Source organism: Bubalus bubalis, chromosome 15 (assembly GCF_019923935.1).
Source record: "Bubalus bubalis isolate 160015118507 breed Murrah chromosome 15, NDDB_SH_1, whole genome shotgun sequence".
Taxonomy (NCBI): domain Eukaryota; kingdom Metazoa; phylum Chordata; class Mammalia; order Artiodactyla; family Bovidae; genus Bubalus; species Bubalus bubalis.
The window spans coordinates 74790159-74815356 of NC_059171.1; the positions used below are offsets into that span (position 1 = coordinate 74790159).

The following is a 25198-nucleotide window of genomic DNA, read 5'->3' on the forward strand; positions in this document are numbered from 1 at the left end:
ACCTAATGTTCAGCCACAGAAGAGTGACCAACACAAGTTCAGTATCCCGCTTTTCAGATGAAGATACTGGGGCTCAGAAATAGAAAGGGCTGTGTCCCAGGGCACCCAGCTAGCAGAGCCCACGCATGGACACAGGTTCCCGCAAGCCCCAAGTCTGTTTCTTCCCTCTGCCTCAGGCTTCCAGGTGAACTGGAGACAGCAGCAGAGAAAGTCATGACCCCCTTCTGCTCTCTGGGGGCTGTCCTGATCCTCTGAACCCACTGTGTACCTGCCTAGCACCCAGCCCGGCTCAGGGGCTTGTCATCCAGGAAGCTCCTGGCTCCCCCTGCTGGTGTTGATCCCACAGCCCCACCTCTCTGAGTTAAAAACCTGCTCTGGCTCAGTTTTCACTCCCCCCTGCCTGGAGCTTGCAGGTTACAAAGAGATTCCACAGGCTTTGGCCCAAGTGACACGCACGCAGACTACACGAGGGTGAAGGAGGGCTGGAGACAAAGGGCTTTGGAGCTGGGCATGCCTGCGTTCAAATCCCCACGGGCCACCAGCAGCCAGGGCAACGTCCTCCTGGCCTCTTTTCCCTCATACAATTACTGGGGAGAAAAGTAACAGTCAAGAAGTATTTGTTGAGCATCTTCTGACCTCCTGCCCTACTAAACTTTGGGTATGCAGACGCCTGACTGTGTGACGCTGGCCAGACCTGACTTCAGTGTCTTGTATATTTTATTCTGAAAACCAAGGAGGCTAAATTGGATCAAGGCTCTTAGCTTAGTATCCATGAAGCTCCTGTGTGTGTGTGTGTGTGTGTGTGTGTGTGTGTGTGTGTGTGTGCGTGCTCAGTCATGTCTCTTTATGACCCCATGGACTGTAGCCCACCAGGCTCCTTTGCCCATGGGGTTTTCCAGGCAAGAGGACTGGAATGGATTGCCATCTCCTTCTCTAGGGATTTTTCTGACCCAGGAATCAAGCCTGTATCTCCTGCATTGGCAGGCTGATTCTTTTAGCACTGAGCCACCAGGGAAGCCCTGCTCTGTCCTTTCTGATTATCATAAACCAGGAAGTCAGCTGTGGCCTCTCCCAGGCTCTGGGGCTCCTCTGGTGGTAACCCACCCTCCAGCCACTAGATCATTCATTCACACATTCAACACAGTTATGAGAGAAGACGATGACAATAATCGTGGAAAGTGAAAGCTGTTCAGTCGTGTCCAACTCTTTGTGACCCCATGGACTGTATGGTCCACGGAATTCTCCAGGCCAGAATATTGGAGTGGGTAGCCTTTCCCTTCTCTGGGGGATCTTCCCAACCCAGGGATCAAACCCAGGTCTCCCACATTGTAGGCGGATTCTTTACCAGCTGAACCACAAGGGAAGCTCCAATAATTGTGGGGGTGGTAATAATTAACCCAGCTCGGAAGCTTGTGCTGCATTAGGAGATGAACAGGCTCACCTTTTCTAAGCCTCACAATGACTTAGTGAGGAAGGTGCTCTTGTGATCTCCATTTTAGAGATGGAAAAACTGAGGCTCAGAGAGAATGTGTGATGGACCAGCTTGTAAGTGGTGAACCCCCAGCTTCAACCCAGGAGTCTGACCTCAGACATAGCAAAGGTTTAAAGGTGTATCTACACTTCACAGGGTGCCAGGTGATAGGTTTGCAGAGACCCCCCATCCTGGGCCGAGTCTACTGATGATTACAGTCAATCTGTTGTGACCAAGGAGGCACGGTGAGCATCCCGCCCTCCAGGCCTGGCAGAAGCTTCTTTCAAGGCTCATTTCCTTCGAAGTACCTGGGAGGGATGTATGTGACCTAAGAACTCACCACAGGTGGCTCTGCCACTGGTGGTTCCCTCATCAGTTTCTCCTGGACCATCACCCGAGGGCCCCCCACCGAGGGCGGGGCTGCTCTCCATCACCCTCTGGTCTGGTTCTGGGATGGGTGGCCCTAAAAGAGGTGCAACATGGAAGGAGCAAGGAGGGGGCGGTATGAAAACGCCGCAGATGACTCCGACCTGACCTGCTTTCTGTCGACACCGACCTGCCTTGCTTCGTCTGTTTCGTGATAGTTTAGTACACCGAGCCGTCACACTGCCTTCTTAGCCTGCAGGAAGTGTAACACCTGTTCTCCACCACAAACCACCAAAGCCTTAAATTGCAGCAGGAATAGTGACAGTAGTGATAGATCAGAATTTTTAGAATCAAACCCAAACGTGTCCCCGTCACGGCTAAGGGAAGGGCCGAGGTGACTGGAAAGTAATTTACTTAGAAAATTTTGTGATGTACGGTAAATTAAGTCCTCCCTTCAGAACACGTTTCTGCTTTTGTTTTTTGTTAGTTTTCCTCTTCCAAAGTAATACTCCACCTAATTGATTCCCGAAGACCTCCTGCTACGACCTAAAACTGTTACCACTGGGGGAAGATGGACGTGGACCTGGACTTCATCTGTAGGTGAGATGGACAGTTCATTTTGAAATTTTAAAAGGGGTGAGGTGGGGTGATGGAGTTGGAATCAAACAGTCTTTTCAGCCTTGAAGGATGGAACCAAAGGATACAGGGAACATCATCGGTGACAACAGATAATGTATTTTAAATACTTACTATAAGAAAAACTAATTTGCTAAATTGGCCCTGTAGATACAGTTATAAAATAAGTCACCATCTCCTCAGACAACTCAAAACTCGGGCTTCCCTGGTGGCTCAGCTGGTAAAGAATCCGCCTGCAATGCAAGAGACCTGGCTTCGATCCCTGGGTTGGGAAGATCCCCTGGAGAAGGGAAAGGCTATCCACTCCGGTATTCTGGCCTGGAGAATTCCTTGGACTGTATCGTCCATGGGGTCAACAATATAAGATAACAGGAAATCTCCAGATAAAATAATTTTTTAAAAAACCCTCAAAACTCAGAGCAACCGATGCTGCTGCGCGTCCACGGCCACACTGGGAGGTCACAGCCTCCTTCCCGGGCATTTCTCTGCCCGACACTGTGCCAAGCACCTCATGTATTCTCTCGGTGAATCTCACTGCCTCTGAGTCTTACCGTCACGTGCATGACGCGTCTAGCATACTAGACTCACTGTGGTGATCATTTTGTAATGTATAAAAACATCCAATGACTAAGCCATGTACCTAGAACTAACATAGTGTTGTGGGGCAATCATATAGCAAGAAACAAACACACACACAGGCTTCTAAACATTGAGGGGAAAAATCCATCATTTGGTTGTACCATTCACTTCTACCAAGATTGGTAAAAGCTCACCATCCTTACTAGAGAATGACTCAAAGGTCATTCTTTAGTGGTGGTGGTGTTTAGCCGCTAAGTCCTGTCCAACTCTCGACTCCACGTACTGCGGGATTTTCCAGGCAAGAATACTGGAGTGGTTGCCGTTTCCTTCTTCCAGGGATCTTCCCGATCCAGGGATCAAACCTTCATCTCCTGCATTTGTAGGTGGATTCTTTACCACTGATCCCCCACGGAGGCCCCATTCTTCACTGAAAATGGGTCAATAATGTCGTCCTTGGCCACAAAAGAGAACCAGCCGTTGTAGGATTAAAAACAATTCTCAAGCTTTTTTCTTTGTTACTGAATGGAAATCTTTGGCTGTTTTTAGTACCCAAATAGCGTCAAGGACTTTGTTTCGTGTGAACAGTTTTGTGAGTCCTCCTATGTCACGTATTTCCATTGTTTCATTGTTTAGAAATGTGAAAGTCTAAAACCATGAAGCAACAGTTTGGCAATTTACACCTCAAAAGGATGGTTTATTCAAATAATTGGTTAGAATCACTATAAATTAAATAAAATTTCATTTAATAAAAAAAACATCTTGACCTCAGTGAGCTGGACAGTGAGTGACGCCATCAGGAGACCCCAGGGCTGGACGGGGGGTGGCGGTACGTGCCTTGACACCCCCACAAAGCTGTCACACAGCAGAGGCGCAAAAGGTGTGGGCTTTACCAAGAGCCCCTGGATGAAAAGGTCAGACTTAGGAGCGTCGGGAAGGCCTGACGGTGGGTTTACTGCCCCTCCTGAAGCGGGGAGCGGCTGCTGCCTCCTCTAGGCTGCAGCAAACCAAAGTGAGGTGCCGGGAAGTGGAAGGGAAGACCACTGGCCTCTCATAGTGACCCTGAAACAAGGCTCACGCTTTAGAGGGAGAACGACGTCACCATCGAGTTCTGGGGCCCGGGGTCTCAGAGGGGGTGGGAGGTGGTGGGGTGCAGACATAAATCCGCCAACCTAAAGGAGGAGAAGGACTCAGGTAGAGGAATGCTTTGATTCTATCCACCCCACCTCCTTAGAGCAGGTGGCAAATAGGAAAAAGTGCATTTATTGGAAAAGCAAAAGAATTCTAAGAGAGGAAGCTGAGACCCCTCCACCTGGGATGGGACTGGGTCATCAAATCACGCTCATGTCACATGATAGTAAGTGCTTCGGAGGCTCCAGGAGGGCGGGACTCTGCAGGCCCATCCCTCCCCTCTTTTCTCTGCTAAGTGATTCAGAAATGCTAAGGTCACCTCCTCTGGCAGCTGTCTTTCAGTCACCGGGCTGCAGGGCAGTCCCAGATAAAGACGGGGCACCTACATGGGGTCAGGGGGACAGGGGTTGGGGCCATAAATCAGAGAAGGTGCTGATGAGGACTGGGGTGGGGAGGGGTGGTCTCTGTTTGAATCTTGACACAAAGGGGCTGCCCAGGGAGGGCCCTGTTTGGGGAAGTTGATGCTAAAGTCCTCCTGGAAGCGGGTGAAGTGGGGGAGGATGTGTGTGTGTCTGTGCTGCAGGGAGGGGAAAGGGGGGCTCCCGTATTGCTGGTGATGCCAACCGATGGTCTTACCCACCCCGAGGAGGACCAGGAGGGCCACATGTGGCCACTGGAGCCAGGAGGGCAGACGCGAGTGCATGCAGAGCACCGGTCTGGGGCCTTCCCGGGCGCAGCCCAGCCTCATGGCTCTGTGGCATGCCCCTAGAGCTCGGGGGCCGGCGGCCCCGAGGCCTGCTCCTCCACGGGCTGCACGGCCTCCTGCACATAGACGATGAACTCTGAGGCCTCCCCGCCCTGAGTGTAGACGGTGACCGTCTCGATGCCCTCCACGTCGTCGGACGACACCACCAGGTGATGCTGCTCGGCCAGCTCGACAGAGGCCTGCTGGAGGGTCTCCTGGATCATGACCGTGTGGTTGGAGCTGGGCTCCTCATCCGTGACCTGCGGGAGGGCGAGAGAGAGGTCACAAGGCGGGCCCCGCTTCCAGTCCAGCTGGGACCAGAGCAATCCCAGCGACTGGCTACAGAGCAGGCCGATTCCAGACAAGGCCAAACTCCAGCTGGTGCTAATGCCCTGACTCTGTTCTGGTCTGTTTTACAACTGCTTTTGATCTTGAGAAGAGAAATAATACAGATAACATAGGCAAAAATTAGAAAGTGTTGAGACCCTAAGAGGTGCAAAAGTGACTGACAGAAAACCAGCCGAGGAGGAATGTGACGGGCCCAGACTTGCCAAGCTGGGGAATGACCACCTCGGACACAGAGCAGACGTCAGGGTGACTGGCCTTGCCCAGGGGTCTGTGAAGGCGAGGCAGGAAGAGCCTCTCTGTCCCGCACTTGGTGGGGTGCACACAGCACCTCCCTCGCTGTGGGCTGTGAGCCTGGAAAGGCCACTTTCCCCCATGACCCTTGCTGTCTCATCTGTGAAACAGAGATTAGAATGCCCACTTCAGAGAACGGCTCGGAGAACTGAAGACGCTTTTGTAAGTAGAGTGGGTGCTTATAACATCGCCACGCCTTCCAGGCCCTCATTCATGTACTAACAATGTTTCCCTATGGTACTGCGGCATGTCAGTTACTCATTCATTCATTCATTCATTCAACAAGACCGTCCTCGTTTCATCAGGGTCCCAGTGGACTGAGCTCTCTGAGGGCCAGGCTGTCATTGCCATGGCACAGCTCTCCCCAGATACAGGTGGGCGGGGCAGGTGTGGGCCCAGGGCAAGCACCCAGTATCTGTGGAAGGGTGCTCTGCTGGGTGCAGGTGAGTGATGGATGCTCGGGGAGCACACGGGGGAAAACCAGGGGGGCAGACACAGGACAGGGCGGTGCTCTGACAGAGCGTCAGGGCAGCCTCCAGGGGAGGAACGGGGGTGGGCTCCAGGCAGAGTGGGGACAGAAGGAGCAAGGACTCCCAGGACCCCCAGGAGAGACCAGGAGCAGCGGGCTTGCTCAGGTGCCGTCTGAGAGCTCCCACTCATGAAATACTTTCTGACTCCCCGGAGGCTGAAGCCTGGGTTACACTTTCCTCCCTGCCCAGCCCCCTGTAAACACGACCCACACCATCTCTGGGACCCACGTTCAGGCTTCCGGGGGCCTCCCTCTGCCCTGGGCCTGAGCCATTCCCTGCTAGCAGGAAGGGCTGTGTTGGGGGGAGCGTGGTCAGGTTTAATTCAGAGAAGAAAATGGAGGAGGCCCGTCTGGGGTGGGCGTCACACAGTTACTGATTGGAAGGAACCTCCAATTTGCACAGAACTTTCCAGAAGCTAGAGAGATACCCTGAGTGGGAAGTATTAGCACATTTAGCCCGAGCTGTCTTTCTACAGTAGATGGAGGCCTTTCATCCCCTTTTCTTTTACTGTTTGTTTCAATTTCATGAAATGGGAAAATGTACTGTGAACCAAGACTTTAGAAGTAAATATTGATTTACTTCACTTTGAAAGAGGGAACCTGACAGACGGGTGGGCAAGGGAGGAGGGAATACTGGACAAATGCTTTTCTCTGAACTGCCGGTCAATTCCACATGAAAGTAAGGAGTCGGGGGCACACGGGATTTACGCTGGGGTCCCAGGACCTCACGTGGGCAAATCAAGCCCATCGACTTCAGGTAAACAGATGCCAACAATCATGATAAAATGGGCAAGACCCACCAATACGTGAGCTTTGAGACGCACTCCTGGCACGACAGCACGATTCATATACAGTGACTGCCGTCGGAGGTGAAGCTCGGAACGAGGACGAGGACTTCACTGTCCTTCTGAACAACTCTAACACCTGAATGCTGATCAGGGCTGACCCCGCTGCGCAGACAAGGAGGTCCCTCCGGGCCCAGGCCTCGGATGAACAGAGCCTGCAGTCCCTGCTCCCAGGGTGGCAGGGTGGGGTCCCAGGAGCCGGCCCAGGATAACCCAGGTGCAGGAAGAAGGGCAGAGACCAAGATGAGGCCTCCGGGCTTGAAACAAGGGAAAATAACTCTGTCCCATGAGGGCTGGGGCCACTTCGTGGAAGCCGGTGGTGTCTGCAGATGATGGGAGAAGGCATGGCGGGCAGAGGGGAGGCAGCGAAGAGCAGGTGTGTGCTCACCGCCCTGCCAGTCACCAAACTCACTGGGCAGGGTCCCCACCTTCCAGGTAGGATCACCAGTTCGGTTCACGCACTGCCAATTCTGAGAGCAAAATGAACTTTCCAAATTCGATCCTCTAGGCTTACTTCACCAGGAAGAGTGATGGAGACGAAAGTGAACGTGCAGCCACGGAAATCCTGTGAAGGGTGACCCTCCTGGCCGGCACACGTGTCACCGGAGGGGCATTCAAAGAGTAACTATGATGCCCAGGGTTCGGTCGCCAGCTGGTACTGGCTCGAGTTCACGTTCTCATGAGCTTGAGTGTGCAAATGCCCAGCTTCGTGTGAGGCTGTGGAAACGGGAACTGGGGGGCATGGAGGGCTACATCACAGAGGGGGTGCTGAGCCCCTCCCCCACCCTCAGGCACGCCACCTCTGCCAGGACTCACACTCTGCTTCTATGTTTTATGTTTCTGCCAACCACAGACTTCCTTCTCTGCCCCCGTGGCACCCAGTGGACACTCTCCTCACCCCAGGCCCATCACTTGCACACGGCGTCCTGTGGCCTGGGCACCTCAGGGAAATCTCTAGTGCCCAGTGACTCATGTAAGGTCTGTGGGCTGGAAGGTAGCTCAGATCTGGACGTTAATCCAGGTGACCTCAAGTCCAGGGACCTTCCCTGGCTGGTGCTGTGTGGCAGTGACTAAGGAAATGATGCGTCATAGATCAGTAGGGTTAAATTATGAGTCTCCACCCGTCCTAATCAGTTTAGGGCTGACTGTATAGCTCTCGACCATTTTCTTTGTTCAGAACGATCGCTCTAGCAGTTTAATCTATTAGCACAGGCTTACAATTGTTCTCCACGGTAGAAATAATCTGCCTTCACGGTGTCATTATCCCCCAAGATGGGTACTCCATTTTCCCCAAGTGCTGTATCTAACACATCTTCCAGCTAAATTATTAGCAGCACAGAGAGCTTAATGGAAAACCTTAACCCACAGGACTGTGCAAATTATTCACTAAATCAGGCTCTGAGTTCTGTAGCTCTGCCCACCTCAAGTGTTCCAGAATCTGGTTTTCTTCCCTGTGTGTGTGTATGCTAAGTCGCTTCAGTTGTGTCCGACTCTTTGCAACGCTATGGACTGTAGCCCACCAGGCTCTTCTGTCCATGGGATTCTCCAGGCAAGAACACTGGAGTGGCTTGCCCTGCCCTCCTCCAGGGGCTCTTCCTGACCCAGGGATGGAACCAGGGTCTCTTACGCCTCCTGCACTGGCAGGCGGGGTCTTTACCACTAACGCTGTCTGCAGCAGAGCACGAACAGAGCCCAGGGCTCCACAGGGCTCTTCTCTCCTGGAGTTTTCCGCCAAGACCCCACCCTCTCCACAGAGATACAGCAGCTAAGGGGCATCTGGGAAATGAATGGGGTTGGCCTGTGCCCCAGTCCACACCTCTGCCCTGCCTCCGAAAGATATGGAGGGGGTCCCATCTCTAAGACCCGGATGCTTAGCACCCGTCACCTGCCATACAAACTCGGCCATAAGTGACAAAAGGGCTTTTGAGCAAATAAATGAAAAGAGGGCAGCACGCAACCCCACGTGCCATACTGCGTGTCCCCACGGGTGTCCCTGCCCAGCCGGAGCCTGTGTGCCCGGAGCCGCCGCCCCACGCCCAGTACCCTGCCAGCCGCCTGGGCCCTCCCCGAAATGTGACTGCCCTGCTTGGAGCCCCTCTCTCACTCGAGCTCCTCAGTGTCACCGTGTCCAACAGGGCTTCCCAGACAACTCCTACCCCCAGCAGAAGCAGCGGCCTCAGACACACCCCCGCCTCTCCTGCCCTTGTTCCTTCAGTGCACTGTCGCCCGGAGACCATGTCACCTGCTCATCTATCTATTCTTCATCAGGAGCTTCTAGAAGCCAGGGACCCAGGCCATGTTTTGGCTACTTGATTCCAGCACCTACTACGTGGCCTGGCATGAGGAAGGGTCTGGCCAGGGCCTCATGAACAGTCAGCATCTGGCCCCATGACTGCATTCGAGGGGGATCTGCATTCTCCACGGTCATTTACGTGCTTTGCAACCAAGGGCCCTTCTTGTCTTTGTTCTGTTACCTAATTTTTTTTTTCAAATAACACAGTCCTTTAATAAATGGGGGAAATGAAGCAAAAAGTAAGAGAGGAAAAAGAAAAAGGAAAAAGGAAAAAGGAATATGCAGAATTGCTTCTTTCAAATGCCACAAGGTATCTTGGCTGAAAAAACATTGTCCCTCAGATGCACAGGACAGTCATCAGCGCTGGGCTGGGCATAGGGCAGTCACCTGGACAGCTGTGGAAAAGCTGACCTCTCCAGAGCAGTCCATTAGGCACTTGGCCTGCACCCCAAGAGAAGACAACAACAGAAGAGGTCCCAAGGCCACGTGCCCCCTCAGCCTGCACCCCGAGAAGATGAAAGAGGTCCCAAGGCCATGTGTCCCCTGAAGCAGCAGGAATGGGAGTCACCGTGCAGAGTGAATGCAGTGGACCCTGCAGGAGGCGGATGCAGCTACCGGGTGGAGGCTGATTTCCTCAGGAAGACGAGGTCTGGTTCTGAAGGGACCTTGCAGCATAAAACGCTGCTCGCCGGGGTCCCCACGTGCACTCAGGCCCCTCGGAGCATCGCCTGATGATGGTGGCCAGTGGGTGGGCGGACAAAGGTTACCCGGGCCCAGGGAGGCTGAGAAACCAGAAGAGGGATGAAAACAAGCTTTAAAATCAGGAGCAGATCTGAAGGGCGGGTGCCTGCAATGGGCTGCAGGGCAGCAAAGGTGCGGCCTTGGCTGGAACAGGGACGAGTTACATTAGCACCTGCTCTGCAAGACAGAGCAGTGAGCTCTGTCTGGACACCTCTGAATACTGAACCATTTACTGAATAAGCCATTGGACAAGTGTCTGGCTCTCGTCTGTCATACACGCAGCCCCCTGTATTTCAAACGCTTAATTGTCAGACACTCTGCTAGAGGCTGGAGACAGAACCGTGGGTCCCCCACGTTCTAGACACAAAAGGGTTGCCAGTTCAGTGGAGGGGTTGGAGAGGACACTTCTCCTGGACCCCTAGGGTGCAGAGGAGCTGGGTGGGTGGGGAGCAGGCGGTGGTCAGCAGTGGTTTCCTGCAGGAGATGACCCCCGTCTTGAACACTGGAGGGTTTCCAGGAATCGAAAGAATGCAAACATCCTCTAAGGTCCCTTGCACTGCAGAAATTCTCAGACTCCAGGGTACAGTGAGAATTAGAGGGCTGCAGACAAAAATCCAAACACAACAAACCGGAAAACAATGAAAAAGAACCTTGCGGTCAGTTCCTTTAGGTGAAATGCTCCCCTGGGTGTGTTGAAGCTCTACGGAAGGTGTCTTATTTTTTGCAGCAATTAGGGTTTCACTCACTGCTTAAATTATAACCAAGCAAGAGCTTCCTCCAGCATTCTCAACAGGAGACTGCAGACCCATTTTCCAAGGTTAATAAGCAAGCATGTTTACTGTAACAACCCTAGGTCAGGTGTGGCGCTGCCTGAATTGGAACCAAAGGGAAATGGTAAATATGATCCTGAATTTACAGAGGAAAGAAAAGGTATAAACAAATGTGGTTTATAAAAAAGCATCATAAATTCCCAACTCTAAAAATATATACACATCCAGGGGACCAAAAAAAAAAAAAGAGGAGGTGAATACTATGTGCAAGAAATTAGCACAAGATAGCAAAAGATATTCACAGACAGGGAGAAACCATTCCAGAGATCAAAGAAAATTTAAAGCCTTTAAAAAAAGAGCACGAATCCCCCCCGGAAGGGAGGAGGACTGTGACGCATGCCCACATTCATGAGACATCCCTCCCCTCCACCGTATTTTGCTCTTGGCTGCAATGAGACAGCAGATACTTTCTTCTTTTCTGAAAATACACACCCCATAAACAGTGCAAAGTCCGGGTTGTAAAGACTGACTGCCCGATAAAAACAGTCCCCGTGAGTGTGTCCTTGCTCTCAGAGACGCTGAGGGGTCCATCTGGCAACACTGGGCCCCCCGGTGCTGAGACACCAGGGCACTGGGGAGCCCCCTGCACAGAGTGGCCTTGGTCAGGGGCCGGGTAGGGGCTGGCCTGAGGGGAACGGGCGGGTCTCTTTGCCCAGAAACGGGAAGAGAGACCTCGAGCTCGTCACAGGATGAGCGTGGGAAGGCTTGCACGTTGGCCAGACAGACTGGGCAGGCAGCTGGGTTAGAGGCAGGGGCCCGGGCAGCAAAAAGCGGGAGTGCGTGGCCAGGACCCATTGTGTTTCTCAGGCGTCTGAGTGCAGACTGGTGTGATCTCAGGAAACCAGGTGGCTCGGGAAATCAGAATCCTTCTGCTGTGAACAGTGGTCCAGTGGGAAGGGCAGCATGGCCTCACTCGAGAATTAAGAAACAGCGGGGACCCAGTGCCTAGCACAGGGAGAGTGAAGCGGCATGAGGTGCTCACAATTGCTGGCAGGTCGGCCCCTCCGGGGCAGTGCCCCCACCACTGCCACCTCCCCCGGCACCCCCACCCGCCCCCCGGGTCTTGATTAACACACCCTCCTCCGGACAATGTGCACGCAGCACGGAGCTTCCAGCAGGCCTGATGTGAATGAGCCTAATGTTTGCCGCAGGAGATGTTTTTAAATGGAACCCAAACAGAGCATCTTCCCAGCGACAGGGAAGGAGGGGGCAGGCGGTGGCTTCTAACCGCCTCTGAGTATCTTCTGATATTTAGACAAGTTTGCTGTGCAGGATCCTGCCCTTTGGCGACTTGTCAGCACACATACGTTAATTTCCACTCAATGCCACGCATGCCTGGGCTCCGCATCGCTGGTAGGCACCCGGCCTCGGGTGGAGGGGGTGGCGGGGGGAATGTGCTTCTCCTGGAAGCCTCCCTCCCCCTGCCTGGAAGCCCGTCCAAAGGTGGACCACTCTTGGGTCAGTCAGGGGTTCCAATACTGTGCTCACTGAAGCCCCCTCCACTGCATTTGGGGGGTATTTCCCTCTGCGTGTGGCTCAGGACAAAAGACCTCTGCCCACCTGATGTTCACCAGCCCCCGGACCTGATGGGTGGGCGCTCCATGGAGACCTGGGCCCGATGGACTCCTCCCCTCCCTCTGCCGTCCCCAGGGCCCCTCTCCATGCTGGGACGGGGAGGTGGCACTGGCTTCTCGCCTCATCAATGGAGACTCTGCTCCCTGCGAGCCAACAATCTATTTCCTCTAGAAGTTTCTCTCCGTGTCCTTTTACACAGGTGACGGGCAGCCTCCAGGAGACCCTGGGGACAAGGACATGGAGCTGGCAGTACACACCCTGTTCCCCCCAGGACCTTCAGAGCCGCCAAGGGAAGACAGACTGCCCAAGGGAGTCAGACTAAACTCCCAGCGACGGAGCACATCCGAGTTCTGTTTGTTGTTGTTCAGTTGCTAAGTCGTGTCTGACTCTGAGACCCCATGGACTACAGCACACCAGGCTTCCCCGTCCTTCACTATCTCCCAGAGTTTGCTCAAACTCATGTCCATTGTATGGGTGATGCCATCCAACCATGTCATCCTGTGTCGACCCCTTCTCCTCCTGTCTTCAATCTTTCCCAGCATCAGGGTCTTTTCCAGTAAGTTGGCTCTTGGCATCAGGTAGCCAAAGTATTTGAGCTTCCGCTTAAACATCAGTCCTTCCAATAAATATGAAGGGTTGATTTTCTTTAGGATTAACTGATTTCATCTTGCAATCCAAGGGACTCTCAAATGTCTCCTCTAGCACCACAATTAGAAAGCCATCAACTGTTTGGCACTTGGTCTTCTTTATGGTCCAACTCTCATATCTGTACATGGCTTCTGGAGAAACCATAGCTTTGACTAGATGAATCTCTGCCGGCAAGTGATGCCTCTGCTGGTCTAATATGATGTCTAGGTTTGTCAGAGTATCCTGTTTAGAGACGGTTAATCATAACAAAACATAAACCACTTCAATCACTCTTCAAACTCACCCAGGTAGGTTCGTTGGTAACAAAGCAGGTCTAAGAAGAGTCAGGGACTGTGAGGGTCTTACTCTGAGGCCAGTACAACTCCGAGGTTGATGCCCACCATGTGCGCTGACATGAGCAGCCCCAGACCCTGGGTGGGAATCCCACGTGGACACCGCCTCCTGCTCATCTGGCCACAACTCCTTTCCTTCCTGTACTTCTCTCTCTGAGTAGGGAGATAGCCCACCTGGCGTCTCTCCTGCCCTGTGCTGAAGTCAGGTGCCCCTTCTGGCTCAGAGCCCCCCACCCAACTCCCTGCTACTTTGGGCAGGAGGTCCCATGATGCTGCTTGGCACCAGATTTTCCATATCAGCCTCCTCCAGGGCCTTTCCAGGGATGTGTGAGGGTTCATCGCTCAATCGTGTCTGACTCTTTGCGACTCCATGGACTGCAGCCTGCCAGGCTCCTCTATCCATGGGATTCTCCGGGCAAGAATACTGGAGTGGGTTGCCATTCCCTTCTCCACTCTCCAGCGGGGTGACCCTGAATGTCACAACCACGGCACGTGGGACAGACAGGGTCACATTGTCTCCAGCCGTGAACATGATGCAACCATCTACCTGGACCAGGCAACAGACTCTCCTACATAGCAGGAGGCATTTCATCCATGCTGGGACTCGTACTGCTGAGCACAGGGCCTGGATGGCTGCATCGGAACCTGCCTGCTGCACAGAAGCTTCCGGAAGCAAAAACAGTTATGGCTGACTTCTAGGAGCTCAGACTGGAGTTAAGGAGCTATGTCACTCCTATGACAGGAGCTAAGATTAGACTCAACCAGAGCCAGGCACCCTGCCAGCTGCTTCATTTGCGTAATTATGCATAACCCGCACATCAGCCCCACAGGGTAGGTTCTATTATTTTCCCACTTTACAGACGAAACAACAGAATTTCCGAAAGGAGAAGGGCTTTGCCCCAGGCCACACGCTATTCAGGGTCAAGTGCAGCCAGTCGGGCTCCCTTCCAGCTGCTTGCTGCATTACTGGCTGTGTCCTCCTCCACCCACCGTCACCTGGCCTGGGATGACCCCTAAAACGGGCTTCTCAGGAGTGCCCTGTGCACCGCTCATCCAGGGACGGGCTCCGTCTTCAGGGCTTGAGGCTCCCTGGGCAAGGCATCCACAGCACCTGGAAATCACAGGCTGCCCCAGCACAGGCACCCCAGCCCACCCAGCTCGGCGTCCGGAGTCTGGTCCCCCAGGGATGCTGGGCTCTGATTCACGTTTTGAAAAGATCACTCTGTCTGAAAACTTGAATTTAGAGCCACAGAAGAGAAAGTACGCAGCCTGGTGAAGAGCCAGGTCTGTGACCAGGAAGGGAAGCTGACAGCTGAGGGCGGAGCTCCCTGGGCTCCACGACACTCACGAGCCGCCCGGGGAGGGGACGACGGTGCAATGTGGAGTCTGATTCGGCAGGTCTGAAGGGGCCCAGACAGTCTGCATTTCTAACAATCTCCCTGATGCTGATGCTGCTGGCCCTGGGACCACATTCTGCGTAGTCAGGGCTTGATGGGGGCAGCGGCCTGGGAACAGAGGAAATATTCAAGGTACCTTATGAAGGGAGCGCCCACAGCAGGGAAGGACTTGCTGATGGATCAGATGTGGGGGTGAGAGAGGCCGAGGAGGGAAGACAGACTCCCAGGAGCAGGAGTGGAGAGCTGCATTTACTAGATGGACAGGAGGCAGGGGGAGCTCCTGGGCTAAGATGGGCGCTCCTGCCCATGTGGGAGTGACGAGCAAGAACCAGCCTGCAGCTGCACTGCCCTGGGCTGAGCCTGAGGCTGGAACAGACCCCCTTCGGATGGGGACTGCAGCTCTGGTTCCTCCCATCAGAGCCCTGCCTTTGCCCCAAACCTGCAGCAGACCTAGAGATCTCAGCCAGCAAGGGCACGCTGCAGGGACGGGAGGAGGCAGCTAAAACCCAGCTATCCTGGCCAAGGACACGGATCAGGAAATGGGCACCCGAGCAAACTAATAAACACGAGAGTTGGGTTGTTGTTAAGTTGCTAAGTCATGTCCGACTCATTGTGACCCAACCCCACGGCCCATAGCTCACCACGCTCCTCTGTCCATGGGATTTCCCAGGCAAGAATACAGGAGTGGGTCACCGTTTTCTTCTCCAGGGGATCTTCCCGACCCAGGGATCATACCCGCATCTCCTGCATCATCAGGGGGGTTACCACTGAGCCATCAGGGAAGCCTCAAAGACAAGAGTATTAACACTCAAATAAAGTGGGATTCTGCAAACTTCACCAACCGAGCTGCAGCTTCTGAGGCACAAGGGGAAATCGGGTCTTAGGGAAAAGGGTAAAAGAAGCAAGGTTCAATGACGGACACCTTCAGGTCAGCTAACAAACGTCTTATGTGAAAAAGAGTGTCAGGATGGAGTAGAGTGCCGGGGACCAGCCCCGGCTGATCCAGGGTATTCGAAGGAGAGACGGCTAGGCGAGGGTCAGGGAACAACTGCTTAATTACACTTTAATTAAGGATACAAAGAGTAATAGTATAAGGATAGCTCAGTGAGGAAATTCAGTGGAGAAAAGCGGCTGAAATAAGGATAGCTCAGTAGGAAAATTCAGTGGAGAAAAGAAGCTGAGTGGCTTGGTTTACGCGGAAAATCAATATAACCCGTGACACCAGGTTAGCTCTGACCACGGAGGCCGCAGGCGCCCTCTCGAATAGCGGAAGGTGCCCCACCTTAGACACCTTCTCGAGTGGGTCTTAGAAGCCCAGGCAAATAAATGGTCGCAGAGGACATCCGCGCTCCAGATGGACGCTCAGCTGGAAGTTAAAGGGAAGAATGACATGGGGAGACCAAGCGTTGGTGAGCAAGGCCCGCACTTTATTTTCCAAAGTAGTTTTTATACCTTAAGGTATGCATAGAGGATAATGGGGGAAGGGGTGGAGTCATGCAAGGACAGCAGTTCCTGGTTCTAATCTAAGCCAGGCTTTCAAACTTATCATATGCAAAAGTTCAGGTGATTGACATCATCTTCTGGCCCAGAGGCCTGTTAACATTTTAAGAAACTTATTTTTCTCTAAAGGTGATTATTCCAAAGTCAGGCACCAGCCTCCAAAAAAGCATTGGACAAAGCTGCATTTTACATTTCTATACGCCCATTATATCAATCAATACACTGCCAAGGACACAGTAGGTAAGGAGTATGGAGACTTAGCAGCAAACATTGGCCCAACAAGTGAAAAACCCTTCACCAATACAATTTCCAATCAATCTTTTAACTACTCAAAGGAATCTGTGTTTAGGCAGTTTAGAACATCTCCTGCCTCTCACAGTTGGGAGGCTCTGAACAATCACATGTGGCCGGAAAAACCTATTCAGGCAGGCTAGAGGATTTCCAAAGGAGTTTGTAGGTTAAACACTGTCACACCCAGGAATTATTAACTGGAGCTGTAAGCTAACTCTTTTTCCAGAGAGAGGTAGTGGGGGACAGCCCCCTGTAAAGTCAGAGGTGTAGGTGAAAGCACAAAGCAGAAAGTAGGCAGACTCTGGTTTTGGGGGTAGATGCTCAAGAATTTCCAGGGGGACTCCTGAGGCTCGATCTCGCCTTTGCGTATGCCGAGCCTCCTTCCTCATGACCTTTGTCATGGGCGGAGTTCCTCACGCTGGCTCCAGGCAGTGATAGAATTCCAGTTGAGCTATTACAGATCCTCACTCAATATGCAATATGCCGGCTCCCGGCAGTAGAGAAAACCTTTTATTCTGTTTTTTTCAGACAATTTCCCATATGATCATGGATATATAATGGAACTTACTTTTACTTTTAAAATTTCACAAAGAGATGGAATTTTCAGTCACTGCCATGGAAGAGGAGGGCTTAGCAAGTCGCAAAAGAGCCGTGAAAGGAAGCACTTGTGAATATCAGCCTCAGACATCATACCAGAAGTAGAAATCACTGAGGGAAAGTTGTATTTGAGACAAAGACAAAGATTGAAATGGCCGAGGGAGAACTAAGGCAGGCTCAGCAAGGACAGCAGCTGGCATGGCGTGACTGGGAGGGTAACCCACAGCCAAGCCCCTGAGCGAACCATCTGGATCTATATGCTGAAGGTCACCACCCAGCTCAGCAGCAGGCACTCCACAAGGAATGTGAAGTGGGCAAATATTTGAAGAGGCTACCTGTCTGTGTAATTAGACGCTTGATGTAATTCAAGTTGGCAGAGCCCCAGGATCAAATAAATTGTGCCACAAAGTTCTTTAGGTAGGAGCCAGACCTCACCAATCAAAACATGCAGGTGAAAACTGACTCTCATGGGAAGGGCCATGAGAAGAGGGAGAAACAGAGAAAGTAGTCGGTGAGACGTCCCCATTTATATACCAATCAGAAGAACTGGGAATCAGAAGATAAAAGGTAGATGTCTATTTGGATGGCAGGCATCGCTTCTACCACTAACAGAGAACCCAGAATGAGATCATCCAAGGGTCAGCAAGCACAGGGGACGCTGATGCCTCAGTCCTGCAGTCTACATCGAATCTGACCGCCCACAAAAGGCAGGCAGCTTCCCGACAGGGGCCTTCCCAAGGCACGAATCCATCGCGACTGCCATCACCCTGCAGAGTCAGCGTGCGTGGGAGGGCGTGGGGCATCCCCATCACACGGCGAGGACACACAGAGGCACGAGCAGTACTCCCAGGGGGCGAGGCTGCAGCTGCCTCAGCTCCTCCCACACTATGTACAGTCTCCCTCTTCCAGGACAGAATCCTTACATGAACCGCAGCGGTGGTAAAGCCACTGTATCGGGGAAATAGAACAGATAGTCAACTGAAGGTGCCAGGGTTTGGCGATGAGGAAAAGAATAAAAATCTGCGATTATGACGTCTCCCGCGCTCACGCGCAAGTGATCTGAAGACAGAGCAGGTTCTGAGGAGAGATGTGAATGGAGAGAAAAGAAGGGGTGGCTCTGCTGTTATTTCCATGCGTGCGGGGGAGTCGAGGAGAGGTCTGTTTATGGTGTGAGTCCAACAGAGCCTCTGCAGGAACGAGGAAAGGACACTCATTAATTCCCAAATTATTGGAGCTTAAAGCGGTAAGAGAACAGGGTGTCTCCACCCAGCCGTGTCTGCGGGCAGGACGAGGGGGAGACCTCAACTCAGTCTCCCTTTATGGCAATGCAGGCGGCCAGTATCTCCTGTGATTTCCACAGTTTACAAGAGCATCTTGCGCAGACGTGATTCTTCTGTCAGGTCTCTCGCTGAGAGTTAAGAGATCAAATTCAGGGGATGGAGTGACTGTTTTTAAGTAGTAATGAAAATAGCTTTTGTTCCCTCACACAAATGACCTTCCAGGTACCTCCCCGCCATTATTTTGCCACAAATCTTATGAGGATGCTCAACATCTGCCTCCAGCGGGGCAGGAGGCCCATCCCGGGCTCCCCTGGAGGACGGACCACAGCAGCGAGGCCCCCCACTCAGAGGCCGCACTTGAGGAGTCCCCTCTGAAGAGTGGCTTCTCCCCACCAGATGCCCCCATACTGACAGACAGCATGAAAGAGGTTCCAGGGACCATGTGACTCAGGGCCTTACATGAAAAACAGGACAGGCTGGACCCCACTTTACCTGAAAACAGGCAACTGATGTACACGGCCGGCCACTGGAGCAGACAGCACTTCCTCACTGAAACAATGAACCACAAATAACAGACAGCAGTTCCAGTGTTGGCTGCCAACCAACGTACCCCTTCCAGCGAGACCTGCTGCGGAAACTGCCTCTCGGGCTGCCTGCTGAGCCCGCAAGGGAGGCTGGGCGGGTTCCGCCCCTCCAGGCTGGCACGTACTGACCTCGGCCTCCAGCGCCAGCCACCACAGGGGACCTACCCGGATGTGACAGGGGGTGCGGAAAAGCACCCTTGAGAGGTGGGGTGCTTTTGACAAAGCTGGAACTTCTGCTTTGAGGTTAGATTTTTGCCTATGTTTTTCATCATAAGTAAAATCAAGTGGGAAGAACACTTGGGGTTTTGAACAGGATGGCGGCAGCAGCATTCTGGGCTGTGCCAGGCTGAGGGTCTACAAGGGGAAATGGGTGAGTGCCTGCAGGTCTGGGGCAGTCTTAGCCTCCAGCACGTAGTGGGAAACAAAAGCAGGAGAGTGGCAATTCTAGGAAGCGCTGCAGAGACGCAGGAGCGGGGACAGAGACACAGGCCTGTCCACAGAGAGTCTGCAAACCACAGTCGCTACTGAGCCCCTCACTCCACAGGGGAGGAACAAGGAGAGCCACCTGCTCGCTCTTGACCTGGGGATGAAAGTGGAGGACCCCTCAGGGTGGCCCCTCCTCAACCATGACTCTTTCAAGGCCCTGCAAGGTGGCTCTCGTTCTGGAACCTTGAGGGAAATGTCACCTGTGATTAGAAACAAGGGTGTCTCAAGGCTGCCACCTCACCCTGAAGTCTGTGACTCAAAGTCGTCTCTATGACAATGGAGTATCTCAGTAAGCAGTAGCCTGGGTTAACAAAGAGGTCCTCATACTTTGAAACGTGCCACGTGAACACGTGTGAAGGTTAATACTGTGTGTCAGCTCGATTGGGCTAAGGGGTGCCCAGCTCTGCCGCCTACTGTTTAGGGGTAACCTCCACAACAGACAGCACTCGAATTATCTCAGAAAGACACTGGATTATCACAAGGCCATAAGATACTGTGACCCCATGGACTGCAGCACGCCAGGCTTCCCTATCCCTCACTATCTCCTGGAGCTTGCTCAAACGCATGTCCATTGAGTCGGTGATGCCATCCAACCTCCTTCTCCTGTCACCTCCTTCTCCTCCTGCCATCAATCTTTCCCAGCATCAGGGTTTTTTCCCAGCGAGTTGGTACTTCACATCAGGTGGCCAAAGTATTAAAGCTTCAGCTTCAGCATCAGTCCTTCCAATGAATATTCAGGGTTGATTTCCTTTTGGATTGACTTGCTGTCCAAGGGACTCTCAAGAGTCTTCTCTAGCACCACAGTTTGAAAGCATCAATTCTTCAGTGCTCAGCCTTCTTTATGGTCCAACTCTCACACCTATACATGACTCTGGGAAAAGCAAAGCTTTGACTATATGGACCATTGTTAAGAGTACCTTAGACAGCAAGGAGATCAAATCAGTCAGTCCTAAATCCAGGGTGAAGGGAACATCACTGATTCCCAGTAGGTGCCCCAGAGTCCACATCTGAGTGGCCTAAGCACTCTCGGTAAACAGATATGATTTCTCTACTGGAAAATCCTAAACCAGAATTTAGTTAAAAGAAAAAGAAACTGATTTTTGTAATAAAAACAGCTATATTGGGACATCCCCAGTGGTCCAGTGGCTAAGACGCCACACACCCAATGCAGGGGGCCCGGGTTTGATCCCCGGTCAAGAGACTAGATCCTGCCTGCAAGCTGCAACTAAAGATCCTGTGTTAATGCAAATAAGGAACTGGCGTGGCCAAATAAATTTTTAAAAACAGCTATATTTAAGCTTAAATAAGATAACTGAATAGAGAGGTCATTCCTTTAGCTAGGGGAACCTGACACAGTGCAACCCCATAGGCATTTCAGGGGCAGTCTGAGGCCTCCCTGCCCATCTGTCCATCCATCCATTCTCCCATCCATCATTTATCAACAGCCTTAGAGCTCCAGGTGCCAGCCAGGCGAACAGGACTCACATCCCCCCCCAGGCTCCTCTGTCTACAGAATTCTCCAGGCCACAATACTGGAGTGGGTAGCCATTCCCTTCTCCAGGGGATCTTCCCCACCCAGGGAGTGAATCCAGGTCTCCTGCATTGCAGGCAGATTCTTTACCGTCTGGGCCACCAGGGACACCCCCAGTTAACCCTTGATGTGCCAGGTGCCAGCCAGGCAGACAGGACTCACATCCTGTTTTCCAGCACTGCGAACACATCATCCCTCTTTACAGGGATGCAGCGGAGGCTTATCGGCCTCATCCCTCGTCATGCTGTCAGCCTGATGCCTCGGAGCACAGCTAAGCTATCTCCTCCACCCGCAACCTCGCGTATCACCACTCCGCCTGTGACATGCAATAAATCATATCTCCAGGGAGCAGCAAATCCATCCTGTTCCTAGAAGGAAGTCGTGAGTCACAGTGGTGGCGCCTCCCTGCAGTTCTCCAAAGGATCTGGCATGCCCGCAACAGCCAAAGGTCCCCTGATGCCCTTCCCGAAGTGGCCAGGTCTAGCTAGGGACGCCACATGCCACAATACAGACGAGGAGTTTCAGAAGAGATTACCAGACATACTGAGGACTGCAATCTAACAAATACAAAGAAAAGCTGAGAGAGCATTTGGCCTAGAGGCGTTATGAATCTGCTCCCAACGATGCAGAACACGCAGCCCCTGCAGCCTGAAACATCAGACTCCTGCTGTCCTGTCTGACCTCTGCCCGGGGTTTCACTGAGAGACAGCATCCTAATGGAGGAGTATGAACACGTGGAGTATTCAAACGACCATCTAGACGCACTAAGTCTTGTTTGAGGAGCCGGAAATCCAGAGCTGAAGCCACATGCACTAATTCCGCTGGGAGCTCCATAGCCTGAACTCCCTGTTTGTGTTGTGGCCTGGCCCTGGGCAGCGAGGGGGGTGCGGGGTGGGGGGGAGGCGGGCGGGTGGGCAGTCAAGGGGGCAGCACTGGGAAGTCCACCAAGTCATCGAAGGCAAGTCACAAACAACACATCGCTCAGGGAGAGGAGAGCTGCATTAAGAAATTATTTGTTATTTGCCAAGAAAACCTTACTTCTTCTACTGTTAACTCTTCATGCTTCCTTCTTGTTATTATCAAACTTGGTACCACATGTACAGCAGAACTTGGATTGTTCTAGTGAAGCCTACCTCTCCCAGGTCTCAGGGCAAACGTCAGAGCCCTGTCCCAACAACCCTTCATGAAACAGCCCCCAGCCCCACTCCCTCAGCCCCTGTCCCTCCCCGGCTCCCTCAGCCACCCCCCCACCCCCGCTCCCTCAGCCCCCGGCCCTCCCCCTTTCTGATTTTACTTTTCTCCACTGCCCTTGTTCACCGTGTGACAACCTCTCTGTCTTATTGATCTTTTTCCCACTGGAGTAACCACTTTGATGGCAAATGTCAGCTCTCTCCTGGAGAACCAGCAATGAGAACACTGTAGGCACTTACTAAACACTTCCTGAGTGAATCGCTAAAACAATGGATAACCGTGTAAAATGCTACAGTCTGCCATTCAACTTTCTCCACGAATTTGAACTTTGGTTCTAAACGACACACCGTGGGTCTGCCCTGGTTCCGACGTGCTTGCTGTGTTGGTTTTCTTAAGCATTTGCCTAAGCCAGCTTACAAGTCTTGTACAGTGAAGCCAGGGGCAGTACAGAGAGAGAGGTAGGAAAGACAAACAGGCTGACTTGATCATGACGCACACCACATCCTAACAGATGGTGAAGTCTCCTCTGAGGTTAGCAGGAGAGGAAATGAGCCAAACAGTGTAACAACCATCAATAAGTGGAGTAACCTTTACTCACAGGTGGCCATCCGCTCCCATCCGTTTAGTTCAGCCATCCTCTGTGCTGACTGCATCAGGTGATGTTCAGTATTTAAAAGGCCAGGCCTGGAAGCCCTCCTGGCTCCTCTGGCGGTCCCCATGGCCCCCTGTTCCACTGACATCGTGTCTTAGGCACCGAGGCTGCTTTTGACCACAGATGTGTCCAGACTGGTCCACATCACATTCGTGTCACTCGGGGATTCCTTTCATTGAAAGGAAAGGAATGAAGTTTCCAGAACTTCATTCTGGAAGGGGTGATGCACCTGCCTCAGTATCTCGGCCCTAACATATGGAGCTCTTGCAGATACAATCAACCCCATAATAAGAGGAAGAAAATGGGACTTCCCTGGTGGTCCGGGGGTTAACGATCAGCTTGCCAGTGCTGGGGACACGGGTTCAACCCCTGGTCCAGGAAGATCCCACGTGCCGCAGGGCAACTAAGCCCGCGAGTTGCATCTACTGAGCCTGTGGCTCTAGAGCCCGTGCTCCGCAACAAGAGAATCCGTCACAGTGAGAAGCCCTCACCCCGAAACTAGAGAGAGTAGCTCCCATTCGCTGCAACTAGAGAAAACACAGCCACAACAATGAAGACCCAGCACAACCAAAAACGAATGAATAAATAACTTAAAAAAAAAAAAAAGAATAAGAGAATGTATGAGACCCAGGTCAGTTTCACTCCAAATTCCCCCTCGGGTAGGTCAAAGGTCTGAAAACCAAAGTGGGCAGGGGGCAGAGGCTGTGTGGCAGTGTGAGGAGACGGTATTTAAGGACGAGGGGCGGGCCCTACCTGCTTCACGACGGTCACGGTCCCCGGTGCCATGGCGACCACTGAGGCAACAGCGGTGGCGTCATGGGCCTCGGTGCCCAGCCCGATGATCTGCTGGAGGATGTTGACGGCCGCGGGGTCAAGTCGGTCACCTGAGCAGGAAGAAGCAAACAGGAGATGGTTAAGTCCAAGGGCGGTGAAGGTCACTGAACGCAGAAGCAGCCCTTCTTTTTTTTTTTTTTTTTAAATTTTATTTTATTTTTTAAACTTTACATAATTGTATTAGTTTTGCCAAATATCAAAATGAATCCGCCACAGGTATACATGTGTTCCCCATCCCGAACCCTCCTCCCTCCTCCCTCCCCATTCCATCCCTCTGGGTCGTCCCAGTGCACCAGCCCCAAGCATCCAGTATCGTGCATCAAACCTGGACTGGCAACTCGTTTCATACATGGTATTTTACATGTTTCAATGCCATTCTCCCAAATCTTCCCACCCTCTCCCTCTCTCTCAGAGTCCATAAGACTGTTCTATACATCAGTGTCTCTTCTGCTGTCTCGTACACAGGGTTATTGTTACCATCTTTCTAAATTCCATATATATGCGTTAGTATACTGTATTGGTGTTTTTCTTTCTGGCTTACTTCACTTTGTATAATAGGCTCCAGTTTCATCCACCTCATTAGGACTGATTCAAATGTATTCTTTTTAATGGCTGAGTAATACTCCATTGTGTATATGTACCACAGCTTTCTTATCCATTCATCTGCTGATGGACATCTAGGTTGCTTCCATGTCCTGGCTATTATAAACAGTGCTGCGATGAACACTGGGGTACACATGTCTCTTTCCCTTCTGGTTTCCTCAGTGTGTATGCCCAGCAGGCCATGGTTGGGTGGTGCCTTCTCCAAGGATGCACGCGTTCTCGGTAAGCACTCACTGTGACCACAGAAACAAAGTGAGTGGTACGTCACAGCTCACAACACACTCCCTGTAAGAACATCTCCAAACTCCACACAACCTGTGAGGAGATGACACTGTGGTGGTATATCCCCACTTTATAAATTAATCACTTCACCACAAAAAATCGAAGAGACCTGCCTTGAGCCATCGGATCGGCTACGTCACAAGGCCAGGGCTCAAGCCTGGATGTTCTGAATGCAAACTTGTGGACACCGGGCTGCCTCTCAGAACGGAACTCCTGGGAAGCAAACGGCAGAGCTGGTTTCCCTCCAGCACGGTGGGAGGTGGCCAGTGAGCGCGAGCCAGGTAAGCTACACAGGATATGGGCAGGACACGCGAGGACGTCCCAGTCATCAAGTTTGTGGTCTTTAGACTTCTAAATCCGGGTTTTCTTTTACTCATCTCAGAAGCCTGGAATCGACATCATCAGGACAGCCACTGAGCACACCCTGCCTGCTTTCGCCATATGCTTGACCATCTGCGACTCTCCTGAACACGCCACTCTGACCCTGATCGTTAATTCACCAGGAGGGAAATTATTGCCTGGTCTCCAGGTTAGCATAATAGTACGAAGTCTCCTCCAATGTCTACATCCTCCTGGACAGCTTTCTGCGGGCCTCGTTCCAACGTGAATCATT

At 52.3% G+C, this 25198-nt stretch overlaps 1 protein-coding gene across 2 annotated transcripts in view; it reads right to left on the reverse strand.

Annotated features, from left to right (window-relative positions):
• Window positions 1–3778: 3778 nt before the first annotated feature.
• ZFAT (zinc finger and AT-hook domain containing) overlaps window positions 3779–25198 on the reverse strand; it is a 158532-nt gene continuing 137112 nt past the window's right edge. For both annotated transcript variants that reach the window (XM_044928863.2, XM_025265571.3), the window contains 2 exons: window positions 23620–23750; window positions 3779–5185 (listed from right to left, as the gene is read on the reverse strand). In XM_044928863.2, coding sequence (XP_044784798.2) covers window positions 4946–5185; window positions 23620–23750 — 371 coding nt within the window. In that variant the 3' untranslated portion in view covers window positions 3779–4945. The remainder of the gene's footprint in view (window positions 5186–23619; window positions 23751–25198) is intronic.